The sequence below is a fragment of the Entelurus aequoreus genome, linkage group LG21 (assembly GCF_033978785.1).
Source record: "Entelurus aequoreus isolate RoL-2023_Sb linkage group LG21, RoL_Eaeq_v1.1, whole genome shotgun sequence".
Taxonomy (NCBI): domain Eukaryota; kingdom Metazoa; phylum Chordata; class Actinopteri; order Syngnathiformes; family Syngnathidae; genus Entelurus; species Entelurus aequoreus.
The window spans coordinates 38764427-38782522 of record NC_084751.1 but is presented as its reverse complement, the minus strand read 5'-3'; the positions used below and the strand labels follow the sequence as shown (position 1 = coordinate 38782522).

General features: G+C 39.8%; 1 protein-coding gene across 1 annotated transcript in view; it reads left to right on the top strand.

The window, feature by feature from the left end:
- The window catches only part of atp8b1 (ATPase phospholipid transporting 8B1), a 72790-nt gene extending 67413 nt beyond the window's left edge, over window positions 1-5377 (top strand). The window contains exon 30 of the mRNA XM_062031638.1: window positions 4256-5377. Coding sequence (XP_061887622.1) covers window positions 4256-4489 — 234 coding nt within the window. The 3' untranslated portion in view covers window positions 4490-5377. The remainder of the gene's footprint in view (window positions 1-4255) is intronic.
- The last annotated feature ends 12719 nt before the right edge of the window (window positions 5378-18096 follow it).

The window sequence follows — 18096 nt, the reverse complement described above, 5'->3', positions numbered from 1 at the left end:
GGGTTTTCTTTATTTTCATGACTGAAGGCATCAAAACTATAAATGAACACATGTGGAGTTATGTACTTAACAAAAAAAGGTGAAATAACTGAAAACATGTTTTATATTCTAGTTTCTTCAAAATAGCCACCCTTTGCTCTGATTACTGCTTTGCTCACTCTTGGCATTCTCTCGATGAGCTTCAAGCGAACCTGTGAAGTGAAAACCATTTCAGGTGACTACCTCTTGAAGGTCATCGAGAGAATGCCAAGAGTGTGCGAAAAAGTAATCAGAGCAAAGGGTGGCTATTTTGAAGAAAGTAGAATATAAAACATGTTTTCAGTTATTTCACCTTTTTTTGTTAAGGTTGAAAAATGTGGGAATTGTGCAACTTAGAAAAATGTCCCATTCATTTTAATGGGAACTTCCTGGAAATTTGGGAATTTGTGCGAAAAAGTAATCAGAGCAAAGGGTGGCTATTTTGAAGAAAGTAGAATATAAAACATGTTTTCAGTTATTTCACCTTTTTTTGTTAAGGTTGAAAAATGTGGGAATTGTGCAACTTAGAAAAATGTCCCATTCATTTTAATTGGAACGTCCTGGAAATTTGGGAATTTGTGCGAAGAAGTAATCAGAGCAAAGGGTGGCTATTTTGAAGAAAGTAGAATATAAAACATGTTTTCAGTTATTTCACCATTTTTTGTTAAGGTTGAAAAATGTGGGAATTGTGCAACTTAGAAAAATGTCCCATTCATTTTAATGGGAACTTCCTGGAAATTTGGGAATTTGTGCGAAAAAGTAATCAGAGCAAAGGGTGGCTATTTTGAAGAAAGTAGAATATAAAACATGTTTTCAGTTATTTCACCTTTTTTTGTTAAGGTTGAAAAATGTGGGAATTGTGCAACTTAGAAAAATGCCCCATTCATTTTAATGGCAACGTCCTGGAAATTTGGGAATTTGTGCGAAAAAGTAATCAGAGCAAAGGGTGGCTATTTTGAAGAAAGTAGAATATAAAACATGTTTTCAGTTATTTCACCTTTTTTTGTTAAGGTTGAAAAATGTGGGAATTGTGCAACTTAGAAAAATGTCCCATTCATTTCAATGGGAACTTCCTGGAAATTTGGGAATTTGGGGAAAAGCGGGATTTTTTGAAAACGATTAGTAGCATGAATGTCCGAAATGAGCTGAATTGGTTGGTGTTGGAATTGTTTAAATCGGGCAAGAAATGTTAAAGTAGTAAATGGTATTTGGGAATTTCGGGAAAACCTGGAATATTTTTGAAAATGGTAAAAAATTTGAATGGTCTGAATGAGTTTAAATGGTTGGTGTTGGAATTGTTTAAATCGGTAAAGAAATGTTGAATTAGAAATTCCTGGAATTTCTGGAAAATCGGGAATTTTTCTAGGTCCTTAACCAACTTGGTTTTTGTCCTGAATATGAGAAGTGTTTTGACGGTGGAACGGTTGAAATGGGTTGAAAAATGTGAAATGAGTAGTCGAACTTATGGGTGGAAATAGGTTACCAAAAAACGGGAATTCCTGAAAATGTGTTAAATGTGAAAAAAATGGTAGTTTGAATGTCCAGGATGAGTTGAATGTGTTGAAGGTGGAATGGTTTGAATCGGTTGAAGAATGTGGGAATTGTGTACATTTGAAAAAAAATTCATTTTTAATGGGGAAAATGAAAAAAAAAATGGAATTATGGGAAATCCGAGAATTTTTTAAAAAATAATTGTTGAAGTAGAGCACACAATTCCTGAACAGGCTGAATATTTTGAAGTTGGATCTGTTTAAATCAGATGAAAAATGTGGGAATTGTGGAACTTTGAAGAATGTTCTATTGATTTCAATGGGAATTTCAGAAAAAATTGGAAATTTCGGGAAAAGCGGGAATTTTTTTGAAAACGGTAAAACACTTGAATGGTCTGAATGAGTTGAAATGGTTGGTGTTTACATTTTTCAAATTGGTCGAGAAATGTTGAAGTAGTGGTAACATGTTGAATTGAGAAATGGTATGAGGGAATTCCTGGAGTTTTGGGAAAACCGGGAATTATTCCATTTCAAAAAACAACTTTGTTTTTTGTCCTAATTAAGAGGAATGTTTTGACGGTGGAACGGTTGAAATGGGTTGAAAAATGTGGAAGGAGTTGTCACCAGAAAAAAGAGTAGAAATATGTCCAAGATGAGTTGAATGTGTTGAAGGTGGAATGGTTTAAATCAGTTGAAAAATGTGGGAATTGTGGAAGTTTGAAAATTAATTTTGAATGGGGAAAAATGCACAAAAAAAAAGGAATTATGGGAAATCCGGGAATTTTTATTTTTTATTGTTGAAGTAGAGCACACAATTCCTGAACAGGCTGAATATTTTGAAGTTGGAACAGTTTGAATCAGATGAAAAATGTGGGAATTGTGGAACTTGGAAGAATGTCCCATTGATTTCATTGGGAATTTCGGGAAAAGCGGGAATTTTTTTGAAAATGTTAAAAAAAACTTGAATGGTCTGAATGAGTTGAAATGGTTGGTGTTGGAATTTTGAAAAGCGGTCAGGAAATATTGAATTAGTAACATGTTGAATTGAGAAATGGTATTACGGTATTACGAATTTTTCCAGTTTAAAAAACAACTTTGTTATTTGTCCTGATTAAGAGGAATGTTTTGATGATGGAACGGTTGAAATGGGTTTAAAAATGTGGAAGGAATAGTCGCCGGAAAAAAGTGTGGAAATAGGGCTTTGGAAAACCAGGAATTCTGGAAAACCGTGGAAGGTGTTTTAACTTGGAAAAAGGGTAGTTTAAATTTCCAGGATGGTGGAATGTGTTGAAGGTGGAATGGTTAGAATAGGTAGACAAATGTGGGAATTGTGTAACTTGGAAAAATGTCCCATTGATTTCAACGGTTGAACGGTTGAAATGGGATGAAAAAAGGAAAAGGAGTAGTCATACGAAAAAGGTTGAAAGTAGGGTTGAAAAAACCCCTCGGAAATTCCTGGAAATTTGTTGAACGTGAAAACATTATATTTTCAATTTCCAATATGAGTTGAATGTGTTGAAGGTGGAATGGTTTGAAAAATGTGGGAATTGTGGAAGTTTGAAAAATGGACAATTCATTTTAAATGGGGAAAAATGCAAAAAAAAAAAAAAAAAGGAATTATGGGGAATCCGGGAATTTTTTTTAGAATTGTTGAAGTAGAGCACAATTCCAGAACAGGCTGAATATTTTGAAGTTGGAACAGTTTGAATTAGATGAAAAATGTGGGGATTGTGGAAGTTTGAAAAATAGCCAATTAATTTTGACTGGGGAAAAATGCAAAAAAAAAAAAAAAAAAGGAATTATGGGAAATCCCAATTCAAAATATAATTTTTTCACGTTCAACAAATTTCCAGGAATTGCCGGGGTTTTTTTTAACCCTATTTTCAACCTTTTTCGTATGACTACTCCTTTTCCTTTTTTCATCCCATTTCAACCGTTCCACTGTCAAAAAATGTTTCTTAGTCAGGACAAAAAAACAAGTTGGTTTAGGAACTAGAAAAATTATCGTTTTTCCCGAAATTCCAGAAAAAAATGGGAATTTCGGGAAAAGCTGGAATTTTTTTGAAAATGTTAAAAAAAGCTTGAATGGTCTGAATGAGTTGAAATGGTTTGTGTTGGAATTTTGCAAAGAGGTCGAGAAATGTTGAAGTAGTAACATGTTGAAATGAGAAATGGTATTACGGAATTCCTGGAATTTCGGGAATTTTTCCAGTTCAAAAAACAACTTTGTTAATGTCCTGATTAAGAGGAATGTTTTTACAATGGAACGGTTGAAATGCGTTTAAAAATGTGGAAGGAGTAGTCGCCTGAAAAAAGGGTGGAAATAGGGTTTTGGAAAACCAGGAATTCTGGAAAATCCTTGAATTTTTTTTTAACTTGGAAAAATTATAGTTTGAATTCCCAGGATAGTGGAATGTGTTGAAGGTGGAATGGTTCGGTTGAAAAATGTGGAAATGGTCAGTTTGAAAAATGGCCAATTCATTTTAAATGGGAAAAATGTCCCTGAAAACCGAGAATTCTGGGAAATCTGGGAAATTTTGGAATTTGTCAAGGGAAAGCCCGCCATTCCCGAATAGGCTGAACAGTTTGAAGTTGGAACGGGTGAAAAATGGGGAAGAAATAGATGAATTTTGGTGTAGAAAACCATATGTGTGAAAGCATTCACACATTAAAAACAGGCTTTTAAAAGGTTCTCGTTAGTCCAAGTGTGGATCTGGTGAACTGCAATATTTGCTCCCTCCTCCCAGGTCCAGAGAAACAGGAAAAAGTACGAGTTGGAATTGCAGAATGAGGCGAAGAAAAAGCCCTCGACTTTCCAGCGCGGCGGCCGTTCCCGTCGCTCCGGCTACGCCTTCTCCCACTCCCGGGGCTACGCCGACCTCATCGTTTCCGGGCGGAGCATCCGGAGACGCCCCACGGCCCGAGCGCGGCCCGTGAACAGCATCCGGGAGGTTCCCGAAAGAGTGGCCGAGAACATTTGACGGCGGGGGGGGGTTGAATCGTAATTGTCTGGGTTTTTTTTAAGCGGCGTAATCTGCGACGAGGAGGAATGACATCATGATGACGTCATCCTGTGGATATTTAGGTGCTTGTGAAAGAAGGAAGAACCGAGGCACTTGGTCATCCTCTATGCACAGACTCTGTTATGCAAAACTGCCATTTTTTGACAGTCATTTATTTAAATCATCTCAGGACTTTTTAAGACAAAAAGCTTTATTTTTAACAATACCTGCATAAATACGCCGCTAATTTCCCTTTTTTGCTCCACACTCAAAAAGTGCTTGAAATTCAAGTATTTCCTGTTAAATATCGTCATATTAAAAGTGTTTTATCCGGAGTAAAGGTTACTGAAAAAAAAAGTGAAGTTAAGTGAAGGCATCTTTTCTACGCTCACTCATTTAACTTGAAATTCATCCAAAAATCTTTTAAATATGTGATTATGTAATGTCGTATAAGTTGTTTATCTACTTTTAAAATGAAAATTCACTAAATTGGCCCTTGAGTGTGAATGTTGTATGGGTAGCCCACTTTCCGCTCGAATGCAGCTGGGATAGGCTCCAGCCTCGACGCTGTATAAAAAGAATGAATGGATAATAATAATAATAGCTCTTAGTGGACTACTATACCTTTTTTTCAATTTGTTGTGTACGTATGTGTATTGTTTACATTCCACTACAAATCTATTTAAGATACCAACTACATTCTTCTCAGCCAAACTTCAAAACGTTCTGTTACTGTTGTGTTGGTCATGCTGGTGTTACTGTACACAAAATGTGTTTTTAATCACTTCGTGACTGGAGGTCGTCGTCTCTCACACGATGCTGGGTGTTGTTTTATCATGTTGTTAATAAAAGCCAAATGTACCTGCATCACGGGGGCGCCTTTTCTTCTCAGCTCCCGCCTTGCACTGCAAAAAAGTCAGTGTTCAAAAACAAGAAAGAAGAATACAAAAATGAGGGGTATTTTATTTGAATTTAGCAAAATGATCTGCCAATAGAACAAGAACATTTGGCTTGTCAAGACTTTCCAAAACAAGTAAAATTAGCTAACCTCAATGAACCCAAAAATACCTTAAAATAAGTACAAACCCTGTTTCCATATGAGTTGGGGAAATTGTGTTAGATGTAAATATAAATGGAATACAATGATTTGCAAATCCTTTTCAACCCATATTCAATTGAATGCACTACAAAGACAACATATTTGATGTTCAAACTCATAAACTTTATTTTTTTTCTGCAAATAATAATTAACTTAGAATTTCATGGCTGCAACACGTGCCAAAGTAGTTGGGAAAGGGCATGTTCACCACTGTGTTACATGGCCTTTCCTTTTAACAACACTCAGTAAACGTTTGGGAACTGAGGAGACACATTTTTGAAGCTTCTCAGGTGGAATTCTTTCCCATTCTTGCTTGATGTACAGCTTAAGTTGTTCAACAGTCCGGGGGTCTCCGTTGTGGTATTTTAGGCTTCATAATGCACCACACATTTTCAATGGGAGACAGGTCTGGACTACAGGCAGGCCAGTCTAGTACCCGCACTCTTTTACTATGAAGCCACGCTGATGTAACACGTGGCTTGGCATTGTCTTGCTGAAATAAGCAGGGGCGTCCATTATGAAGGGGCGCGCATTATGAAGCCTAAAATACCACAACAGAGACCCCCGGACTGTTGAACAATTTAAGCTGTACATCAAGCAAGAATGGGAAATAATTCCACTTCAAAAATTGGTCTCCTCAGTTCCCAAATGTTTACTGAGTGTTGTTAAAAGGAAAAGCCATGTAACACAGTGGTAAAAATGCCCCTGTGCCAACTTTTTTTTTGCAATATGTTGCTGCCATTAAATTCCAAGTTAATGATTATTTGCAAAAAATTAAGTTGAGCATTCCTCAACTTTCTCAGTCTTTTTTGCCACTTGTGCCAGCTTTTTTTAAACATGTTGCAGGCATCAAATTCCAAATGAGCTAATATTTGCAAAAAAAGAAAACGTTTTACAGTTGGAACATTAAGTATCTTGTCTTTGCAGTCTATTCAATTGAATATAAGTTGAAAAGGATTTGCAAATCATTGTATTCTGTTTTTATTTACAATTTACACAACGTGCCAACTTCACCGGTTTTGGGGTTTGTAAATAGAGTATTGTTGCCGGTTTTGACTGGTTATTTATTGGATTTTATGGGCGAAATAGTGACGCTCTAATTGGCTCTGCTGTAAGCTGACTTTTATTTACGTTTATTTAATATTTAGAATGCATTAAAGTTTTTTTAAAAAACATCCGTCATAATGATTGTGAAAGTGCAGTCCCCCTTTAAATCTCAGCTTTGATAACATCTGTGTATTTTTATAAGGGGATTCAAGCCACTTTATTTTGAAACTTTCACTGCAAGATGTATCTTATGTTAATATTAACGACATTTATTTTGAAAACTTACATCTTTAAATGACAGGAAACAACTTCAAACTTTACAAAAGCCTCAGCCCATCATGTGCTTGGGTCCCCGATGCCACTTACCCCTACACTTTGCTTCAGCTTTTGCATTATTTATGTATTAATTTGACCTATAATGTTCTTCGTCTGCGATGAGGTGGCGACTTGTCCAGGGTGTACACCGCCTTCCGCCCGATTGTAGCTGAGATAGGCTCCAGCGCCCCCCGCGACCCCGAAGGGAATAAGCGGTAGAAATGAATGGATGGATGTTCTTCGTCAAAAGTAAATATTACCCACTTTACACGACTGTCCTTGAACGCACCACAGTTAACGCTATGAGGGGAAAAAAAGATGTTTAACTTTCTCCAACATCACACCTTTTTAGGCGTCTCTTTTGTAGTAACCGCTGATGTACTTCAGAAGATACAATTTTTAAAAACCGAAAAATAATAAGTATAATATAAAATAATATGAACATGAGCCCGTGGCGTTTGCACACTCAGTTGTTTCGGGCTTCAACCACTAGAGGGAGACACTTGACCAGAAAAGCTTTTAGATGTGCACTCTTTATATTTTCAGTAATTACATTAGGAGCCTCTGAATTAAAAAAAAAAAAGACATAAAATAAATAATTAAAAATAATTAATAGATACAAATTAATTAATACAAATAAACACGTATAAAAACCACAAATAAAACCTTATTTAGAGCCTCAATTTGTATGTGGGATAATAATTTGGACTACTTTCCTTACTGGGGAGTTGGCATTTTGACTGTTGTGGCGGTTAAATCGTTGCAGATATAATTTTCAAACGTATTTTATATATTTTTTGTGATATGTTCATCAACATTTAGCATTTTGGAAAATGTTCATTCAATTATCTCATCCTACTTTGAGTTGCTTGTACTTTTCTTGTTTTTTTGTTTTGTTTGTTTTTAAAAGTTTATGCAGTACTGATGTCGGCCACTGGGTGTCACTGCAGGACAAGGCCTGTCCCTCAACTTCTGCCTGAGGAGTTTCCATTCAAACGTGTTGCTGTGTGTGTGTGTGTGTGTATCTGTATGTTTTTTTGTTTTTTTGTGTGACCTACAGATGCACAAATACATATAATGAAGATTATTTATTTGAAGAGCCCGAATACCTAATCTGTCCTCTAACTAATAGCCTCCCGCAACACTTCCATGGTAATGAGGCATTTAAGGTGTAATTACATCTCATTCCTCTCACACATATCAGCTGTATGAGAGTTGGAATGCCTTCTTTTTTTTCAACTTGACTATCAAAATAGGTCACATTTTCTCTGAGATTTGTCCATTACGTAATATGCCAACTTACATAAATCAAGTACACAAAGTACACACATAAGTCAGAATGTCAACCTATGCGCCTCATCTTTTTTTTTAAGCTCTTAAGCACATTGGGCCTGCAATCAATCACCTGCAATCTGCGCACGTGTCGCCGATCAGAGGACCGCCTTCATAAGCCCGCACAACCTGCTATCCCGTGCCAGAACCTAGCTACCCGTCCTGTACACAGCCTCCCTCCGTTCCCGCGTTAACGAGCAGTGCGTCTCGTCTTCCCCGCGTTCCCTCTGCTTCCCGGACTGCCTCTTGGATCTCGATACCTCCCGCCTGGACACGGACCTTCTACGCCTTGCTATAGCCCCCCCCCCGACTTCCTGCTTGTCTCACGGATCAATGAGACTGCCCTGCCCCTTTTGGACTTGCCTCTCGCTCAACATTCACGGTAACACCCCAACACATAGTCACACACCATACACTTTTGGATTTAGTCACACTTCATTTCCTGATTGTTATTATATATATTGTGCATATATAATAGTTAACTTTAACTACCCCCCTGTTGTCTGTGCCGTCTCCTCCCTTTGTACATAACATTTACACATATTTTAGTACACGCAAACCTTTAGTAAATCAGGTCTTTAGACAAGGGGAGCTCAAGGCGGTTGGTTGATAAATGTATTAATTCTTGTAAACAAAAAAATAAAGCTTGATTTTAGAAAACCACAAAAAAAAAAACATTTAATATCACTCGAAAGGGACAAGCGGTAGAAAATGGATGGATGGATGACCTTTATCAAAGACTTTTTGGCAAGACGGGTGATCAACACAGAGGCACATGCCACCTTTGTGCTTTGCTACCAGTTATTTCTTGAATTGTGTCACCTTCTTTATCAAAGTGCTGGCACTCACAACTTTCTTCGGCCCCATGGCGATTTACGACTCAGTGGCCTAGTAGACTTTTTGGCAAAAGACGATGATCAACACAGAGGCACACGCCACCTTTGTACATTGCGACCAGTTCTTTCTTGAATTGTATCACCTTCTTTATAAAAGTGCTGGCACTCACAACTTTCTTCGGCCCCATGTTGGATTACTACTCAGTGGCTTAATAGACTTTTTGGCCAAAGACGGTGATCAACACAGAGGCACACGCCACCTTTGTGCTTCGCGACCAGTTCTTTCTTGAATTGTGTCACCTTCTTTATCAAAGTGCTGGCACTCACAACTTTCTTTGGCCCCATGGCGGATTACTACTCAGTAGCCTAGTAGACTTTTTGGCAAAAGACGCTGATCAACACAGAGGCACACGCCACCTTTGTACTTTGCGACCAGTTTTTTCTAGAATTGTGTCACCTTCTTTATCAAAGTGCTGCCACTCACAACTTTCTTCGGCCCCATGGCGGATTACTACTCAGTGGCCTAGTAGACTTTTTGTCAAAAGACGGTGATCAACACAGAGGCACATGCCACCTTTGCACTGTGCTACTAGTTATTTCTTGAATTGTGTCACCTTCTTTATCAAAGTGCTGCCACTCACAACTTTCTTCGGCCCCATGGCGGATTACTACTCAGTGGCCTAGTAGACTTTTTGGCAAAAGACGGTGATCAACACAGAGGCACACGCCACCTTTGTACATTGCGACCAGTTCTTTCTTGAATCTTATCACCTTCTTTATCAAAGTGCTGCCACTCACAACTTTCTTCGGCCCCATGGCGGATTACTACTCAGTGGCCTAGTAGACTTTTTGGCAAAAGACGGTGATCAACACAGAGGCACACGCCACCTTTGTGCTTTGCTACCAGTTCTTTCTTGAATTGTGTCACGTTCTTTATCAAAGTGCTGCCACTCACAACTTTCTTTGGCCCCACGGCGGATTACTACTCAGTGGCCTAGTAGACTTTTTGGCAAAAGACGGTGATCAACACAGAGGCACATGCCATCTTTGCACTATGCTACTAGTTATTTCTTGAATTGTGTCACCTTCTTTATCAAAGTGCTGCCACTCACAACTTTCTTCGGCCCCATGGCGGATTACTACTCAGTGGCCTAGTAGACTTTTTGGCAAGACGGTGATCAACACAGAGGCACACGCCACCTTTGCACTTTGCTACCAGTTCTTTCTTGAATTGTGTCACCTTCTTTATCAAAGTGCTGCCACTCACAACTTTCTTCGGCCCCATGGCGGATTACGAGTCAGTGGCCTAGTAGACTTTTTGGCAAAAGACAGTGATCAACACAGAGACACACACCACCTTTGTACTTTTCTACCAGTTCCTTCTTGAATTGTGTCACATTCTTTATCAAAGTGCTGCCACTCACAACTTTCTTTGGCCCCATGGCGGATTACTACTCAGTGGCCTAGTAGACTTTTTGGCAAAAGACGGTGACCAACACAAAGGCACACGCCACCTTTGTACTTCGCTACCAGTTTTTTCTAGAATTGTGTCACCTTCTTTATCAAAGTGCTGGCACTCACAACTTTCTTCGGCCCCATGGCGGATTACTTCTCAGTGGCCTAGTAGACTTTTTGGCAAAAGACGGTGATCAACACAGAGGCACACGCCACCTTTGTACATTGCGACCAGTTCTTTCTTGAATTGTGTCACCTTCTTTATCAAAGTGCTGCCACTCACAACTTTCTTCGGCCCCATGGCGGATTACTACTCAGTGGCCTAGTAGACTTTTTGGCAAAAGACGGTGATCAACACAGAGGCACACGCCACCTTTGGACTTTTCTACCAGTTCTTTCTTGAATTGTGTCACCTTCTTTATCAAAGTGCTGGCACTCACAACTTTCTTCGGCCCCATGGCGATTTACGACTCAGTGGCCTAGTAGACATTTTGGCAAAAGACGGTAATCAACACAGAGGCACACGCCACCTTTGTACTTTGCTACCAGTTCTTAATTGAATTGTGTCACCTTCTTTATCAAAGTGCTGCCACTCACAACTTTCTTTGACCCCACGGCGGATTACTACTCAGTGGCCTAGTAGACTTTTTGGCAAAAGACGGTGATCAACACAGAGGCACACGCCACCTTTGTACTTTGCGACCAGTTCTTTCTTGAATTGTGTCACCTTCTTTATCAAAGTGCTGCCACTCACAACTTTCTTCGGCCCCATGGCGACTTACGACTCAGTGGCCTAGTAGACTTTTTGGCAAAAGACGGTGATCAGCACAGAGGCACTCGCCACCTTTGTACTTTGCGACCAGTTTTTTCTTGAATTGTGTCACCTTCTTTATCAAAGTGCTGGCACTCACAACTTTCTTTGGCCCCGTGGCGGATTACTACTCAGTGGCCTAGTAGACTTTATGGCAAAAGACGGTGATCAACACAGAGGCACACGCCACCTTTGCACTTTTCTACCAGTTCTTTCTTGAATTGTGTCACCTTCTTTATCAAAGTGCTGGCACACACAACTTTCTTCGGCCCCATGGTGGATTACTACTCAGTGGCCAAGTAGACTTTTTGGCAAAAGACAGTGATCAACACAGAGGCACACGCCACCTTTGTGCTTTGCTACCAGTTCTTTCTTGAATTGTGTCACCTTCTTTATCAAAGTGCTGCCACTCACAACTTTCTTCGGCCCCATGGCGGATTACGAGTCAGTGGCCTAGTAGACTTTTTGGCAAAAGACGGTGATCAACACAGAGGCACACGCCACCTTTGCACTTTTCTACCAGTTCTTTCTTGAATTGTGTCACCTTCTTTATCAAAGTGCTGCCACTCACAACTTTCTTCGGCCCCATGGCGGATTACGAGTCAGTGGCCTAGTAGACTTTTTGGCAAAAGACGGTGATCAACACAGAGACACACACCACCTTTGTACTTTTCTACCAGTTCTTTCTTGAATTGTGTCACATTCTTTATCAAAGTGCTGCCACTCACAACTTTCTTTGGCCCCATGGCGGATTACTACTCAGTGGCATAATAGACTTTTTGGCAAAAGACGGTGATCAACACAGAGGCACACGCCACCTTTGTACTTTGCTACCAGTTCTTTCTTGAATTGTGTCACGTTCCTTATCAAAGTGCTGCCACTCACAACTTTCTTTGGCCCCATGGCGGATTACTACTCAGTGTCCTAATAGACTTTTTGGCAAAAGACGGTGATCAACACAGAGGCACACGCCACCTTTGTGCTTTGCTACCAGTTCTTTCTTGAATTGTGTCACGTTCTTTATCAAAGTGCTGCCACTCACAACTTTCTTCGGCCCCATGGCGAATTACGACTCAGTGGCCTAGTAGACTTTTTGGCAAAAGACGGTGATCAACACAGAGGCACACGCCACCTTTGTGCTTTGCGACCAGTTCTTTCTGGAAATGTGTCACATTCTTTATCAAAGTGCTGGGACTCACAACTTTCTTCGGCCCCATGGCGGATTACTACTCAGTGGCATAATATACTTTTTGGCAAAAGACGGTGATCAACACAGAGGCACACGCCACCTTTGTACTTTTCTACCAGTTCTTTCTTGAATTGTGTCACATTCTTTATCAAAGTGCTGCCACTCACAACTTTCTTTGGCCCCATGGCGGATTACTACTCAGTGGCATAATATACTTTTTGGCAAAAGACGGTGATCAACACAGAGGCACACGCCACCTTTGCACTTTGCTACCAGTTCTTTCTTGAATTGTGTCACATTCTTTATCAAAGTGCTGGCACTCACAACTTTCTTTGGCCCCATGGCGGATTACTACTCAGTGGCCTAGTAGACTTTTTGGCAAAAGACAGTGATCAACACAGAGGCACACGCCACCTTTGTACATTGCGACCAGTTCTTTCTTGAATTGTGTCACCTTCTTTATCAGAGTGCTGCCACTCACAACTTTCTTTGGCCCCATGGCAGATTACTACTCAGTGGCCTAGTGGTTAGAGTGTCCGCCCTGATGATCGGCAGGTTGTGAGTTCAAACCCCCGGCCGAGTCATACCAAAGACTATAAAAATGGGAGCCATTACCTCCCTGCTTGGCACTCAGCATCAAGGGTTGGAATTGGGGGTTAAATCACCAAAAATGATTAACGGGCGCGGCCGCCGCTGCTGCTCACTACTCCCCTCATGTCCCAGGGGGTGATCAAGGCTGATGGGTTGAATGCAGGGAATAATTTCGCCACACCTAGTGTGTGTGTGACAATCATTGGTACTTGAACTTGAACTTTATTATTTTGCAGCCTTCGTCTAGTTTATTAAGTGGAAAGTTTGGCTGCATAATGAGAAAAACTTTTCGTAAAAAATTTGACTGGATCCTTAAAAAGATAGAACCTTACAGGATGGCCAAAAAACAACTCCATAACGGGGTCTTCCTTCAAGGAATCCCACTTTGTGTTCAAATGTACGACATCAAGTATCACAAACAGCGTTGGATCATGCAACCGTGTTATGGTAAGTGACTTTTATTTCAATTGATGGCGACTTATCTCTCTCGTCTGTGTCCAATCTGCATCAGTATCACACGGAGCGCTCTCCAGGCATCATACGTAGATAACACTCGCCGCGTTTACAGCTCCCGAGAGGATTAAGCGGTTTTGACGAGATCCCATTTTGTGAGAACCTATTGGTGTCTGGCGCTCCAGGCTCACTCTGATATGCTTCTGAGATTAGGCCAAGGTATTACAGTAAGAGGATCGGCTCGCCTGGAGGTGAGGGTCTGGTCTACACGGATGTAGACATGCACGCACTTCCCCCGATACATCGCGCTTCCAACACGGCGTCGTCACTACACTGCAAAAAGTGAAATCTAAGTAAGATGAAATATCTCAAATAAGGGTGATATTTGCTTATTTTCTGTCTGATAAGATAATTCTTCTCACTAAGCAGGTTTTATGTTAGAGTGTTTTACTTGTTTTAAGGGTTTTGGTCCTAAATCAGGGGTGTCCAAACTTTTTCCACTGAGGGCCGCATTCTGAAAAGTCAAAGCATGTTTTTTATTTTAAAAACCAATACAATATATGTATAAAAAATATACATTTAGGCCTCCACTCAGGCTTGATCCCGGGGACCCCAAAGGGTTGTGGTCAAAAAAATATAATAAAAATGTGTCATTATTCAGTAGTATTATTTTTATTATTATTCAAGTTTTAAATCTCTAGATCAACATTAGGTCCATCTGTCAATATAACGCTTTTAAAGATTTAAGTTGTATGCTCTTGCTGTCAAAGAAAGCCCTGTTTTTTTTATGGAAAAAATACAAAATATGCAATATTTTCACACAATTCAATTTTTTTTAAGTGGAATTTTTGAGATTATATAATAATTGGAGCCTTAAAAAGGTCAATAACTCATAACAACATTGGTTTTAATTCATTATTATTTTTTGAACAATGACACTTAAAAACAAATCACACTAAAATACTTATAGTGTTAAAAAATAAATTCTTTTTTTTTTTTTTACTGTTTACTTTTAACACAATAATCTCGAGACCAACTTCAGATCTATCCGTCAATTATACGTTTTATTGTTATTTATGTTTTTCGTTTGTTCGTTTTAGGCCCTTCTTTATAAAAAACAGCTCAGTTTTTTATACGGCAAACACAAAATATGCAACATTTCCCCCCAAAATATCTCAGACGTGACGTAATTGGAGCCTTGAATAGGTCAATAATTCATAATGACATTGATTTTGATTCATTATTTTAGTTTTAATTTTATTTTATTTTTAAAGAAAGAAACAGCCTGCATGGCAGCTTTGTGTTATTAGAGTAAACATTGCAACATTTTCTTGTTACAATTCACCTGTTTGCTCTTTTATACCACTTATCGTGTTCTTAATTTTTTTCAATCGTATTTTTAAAATGTGCCGTGGGGCCGTAAAAAAATGACCTGCGGGCCAATATTGGCCCCCGGGCTGCACTTTGGTCACCCCTGTCCTAAATGATCTCAGTAAGATATTACAGCTTGTTGCTGAGATTTGATGAGCTATATTGAGTAAAACATGCTTGAAACTAGAATATCAACTGTTGCAAAGCTGTGTCGTCAACACTCACAAGTATAAAACTACTTTTTTAAAGTAATAATTTCTTACTTCAAGCATGAAAAAAAAATCATGAGGCCGAGCGCATATCATTATGTCAAGATAATGGCACTAGCATTGACTTCATTAAATAATAATATTTTTCAACATATTGAGCAAAAAGGTCCCTTTTTTTTTTAACCAAGAAAAGTGCACTTGTGATTAGTGAGAATATACTTATTTTAAGGTATTTTTGGGTTCATTGAGGTTAGCTAATTTTACTTGTTTTGGAAAGTCTTGACAAGCCAAATTTTCTTGTTCTATTGGCAGATAATTTTGCTTAGTTCAAATAAAATACCCCTCATTTTTGTATGTTTTTCTTCTTGTTTTTGAACACTGACTTTTTGCAGTGTACATCGCAAATCTTAATTTTTTTGTTTTCATATTTATATGGCTTCATTCATCACAGTTTACCCGACACGAGTAACGTGACGGCGGTAGATTGTTGAATAGCTTAAAATAGGTTTTGTGGCAACTCCAACTCGGACCACAGCATCAGTAGCTAAGTAGAATGGCTCTTTCCATCATTTTCAGCAGACCGCATTACAAAATGATTTTTGTTCTTCTTCCCCTCACACGAGATCCACCCAGTAATGGGGCCATATGAATCCCTTCCCTACAGTTATTCTATGTGTTTTTTAACCTAAATTAAGGTTTTAATTAAGTTTATTTTTGCATTTATACAGTACAGGCCAAAAGTTTGGACACACCTTCTCCTCATTCAATGTGTTTTCTTGTCTTGAATCAATTTATGTCCTCAAAATTCTACACACATTCTACTCTGGGTGTTGTTGATAAATGGCTTTGGCTTCGCATAGTAGAGTTTTAATTGGCACTTACAGATGTAGCGACGGACTGTAGTTACTGACAGTGGTTTTCTGAAGTGTTCCTGAGCCCTTGTGGTGATATCCTTTACACACTGATGTCGGTTTTTTGATGGAGTACCGCCTGAGTGATCAATGCTGGTTTTCAGCCTTGCCACTTACGTGCAGTGATTGCTCCAGATTCTCCGAACCTTTTGATGATATTACGGACCGTAGATGGTGAAATCCCTAAATTCCTTGCAATAGCTGGTTGAGAAATGTTGTTCTTAAACAATTTCCTTACAGCCCATCCTTTTTTGTGAATGACTGAGCATTGAAGTGTTCCTGAGCCCATGTGGTGATATCCTTTACACACTGATGTCGGTTTTTTTATGGAGTACCGCCTGAGTGATCAATGCTGGTTTTCAGCCTTGCCGCTTACGTGCAGTGATTGCTCCAGATTCTCCGAACCTTTTGATGATATTACGGACCGTAGCTGGTGAAATCCCTAAATTTCTTGCAATAGCTGGTTGAGAAATGTTGTTCTTAAACAATTTCCTTACAGCCCATCCTTTTTTGTGAATGACTGAGCATTGAAGTGTTCCTGGAGCCCATGTGGTGATATCCTTTACACACTGATGTCGCTTTTTTGATGCAGTACCGCCGGAGGGATCGAAAGTCACGGCCGTTCAAAGTTTTACTTCTACTAAATATAGTCAAATCGAGAAAACTGAAATATTTTCAGACATGGCGTTAGGCACCAAAACTGAAACATCACGGAGAACGTCGCTGTGGAGCTTTTCCTCTGGTGTGGGTTCTCCTGGCCGACAGATCTTCGGGAGTCCGGTAGATAGTTTGAATCAAGTCCTTTTATTTGCATGCAGTGATGGCTTTCCAGCAATATATGTTTTTTCTTCTCAGTCTCGCGTGTCTCGCCCTGCCTCCAACTCCAACAACCTGCCTCGTGCCGGCTGCTGCTAATGAAGGCGGCAGGTGATTAGATAACAAGGCCCAGCCGGGCAATCCACTCACCCGTCGCTGTCTTCGAGGCAGGTCCTTGCACACCCCGTTCCGCGGCAGGCCCGCAGGCCACGCCCCCCCTCCACAGTCGCAAACAGTACAAGTGAAGGTAGAAGAAGATGTGGAAATCTCTTACATGAATAACATCACCAAGTGGACGCAGCTTTCTTAGAAGGGGGTCTTTAATGTGTGCAATGTGCATGGAGAATGGCGCGGAATATCGAGGCGCTGAAAGAAGAAGAAGACGATTCAAACTCAATTGTCAAAACCTAGTTTCTAATATGATTGGTGGTTTAAAGTAGACACTGAAACATGTTCGCACACTTCTCATCAGCAGAAAAGGAGGGTTTTTTTTGGTGGGGGGGGATGGGGGGTGCCATGCCATAATTTATGACTTCAAAAGCATGCATTTTTCAGCACACGGTGGCAGAGATGGCACTTCATGTTTACGATAATCATTTCCTTAGTGAATGATTCATGCGGACGTGGCGCTTATGAATCTTTCAGGGAACAAACAGAAACACTGACGCTCTGTTTTTTTCACGTTTTCCTAACTTAAGATGCAAAAAATTTGTCAGCCCTCCATCCTCCGTGCATCAGGAATGAGACCATATAATAATATACAGTACCTACTAGGGTTGGCTTGATACCGATATTTTGGTAACGGTAAAAAGATCGTAGAAATACTTAACGTAACTGTGGAAGTCACTTCCTAGACACAGTTTTAACCAAGTTTTAATGTACATAGATTGTTCTCACAAGTTTTTACTCCAGCAGGATGCGACTTTCCAGCCACGTCCGTATCCTCTCCTCCTTCCTGCTCCCGGCCGCTTACTGTTAAAGACAACAGATAGATTAACACGTACCACCTGTGAGATCTAATCACCTGCCAGCTGTGTCTCGCCGTCAGCACTGCCACGCCCCCGTCTAATGGTGCTCTGTCCTCAGCACCATGGACAGAGGCGGTGACCTTTGCTCCTGCATAGAGGCAAATAGCAGACGTGGTCACTGTT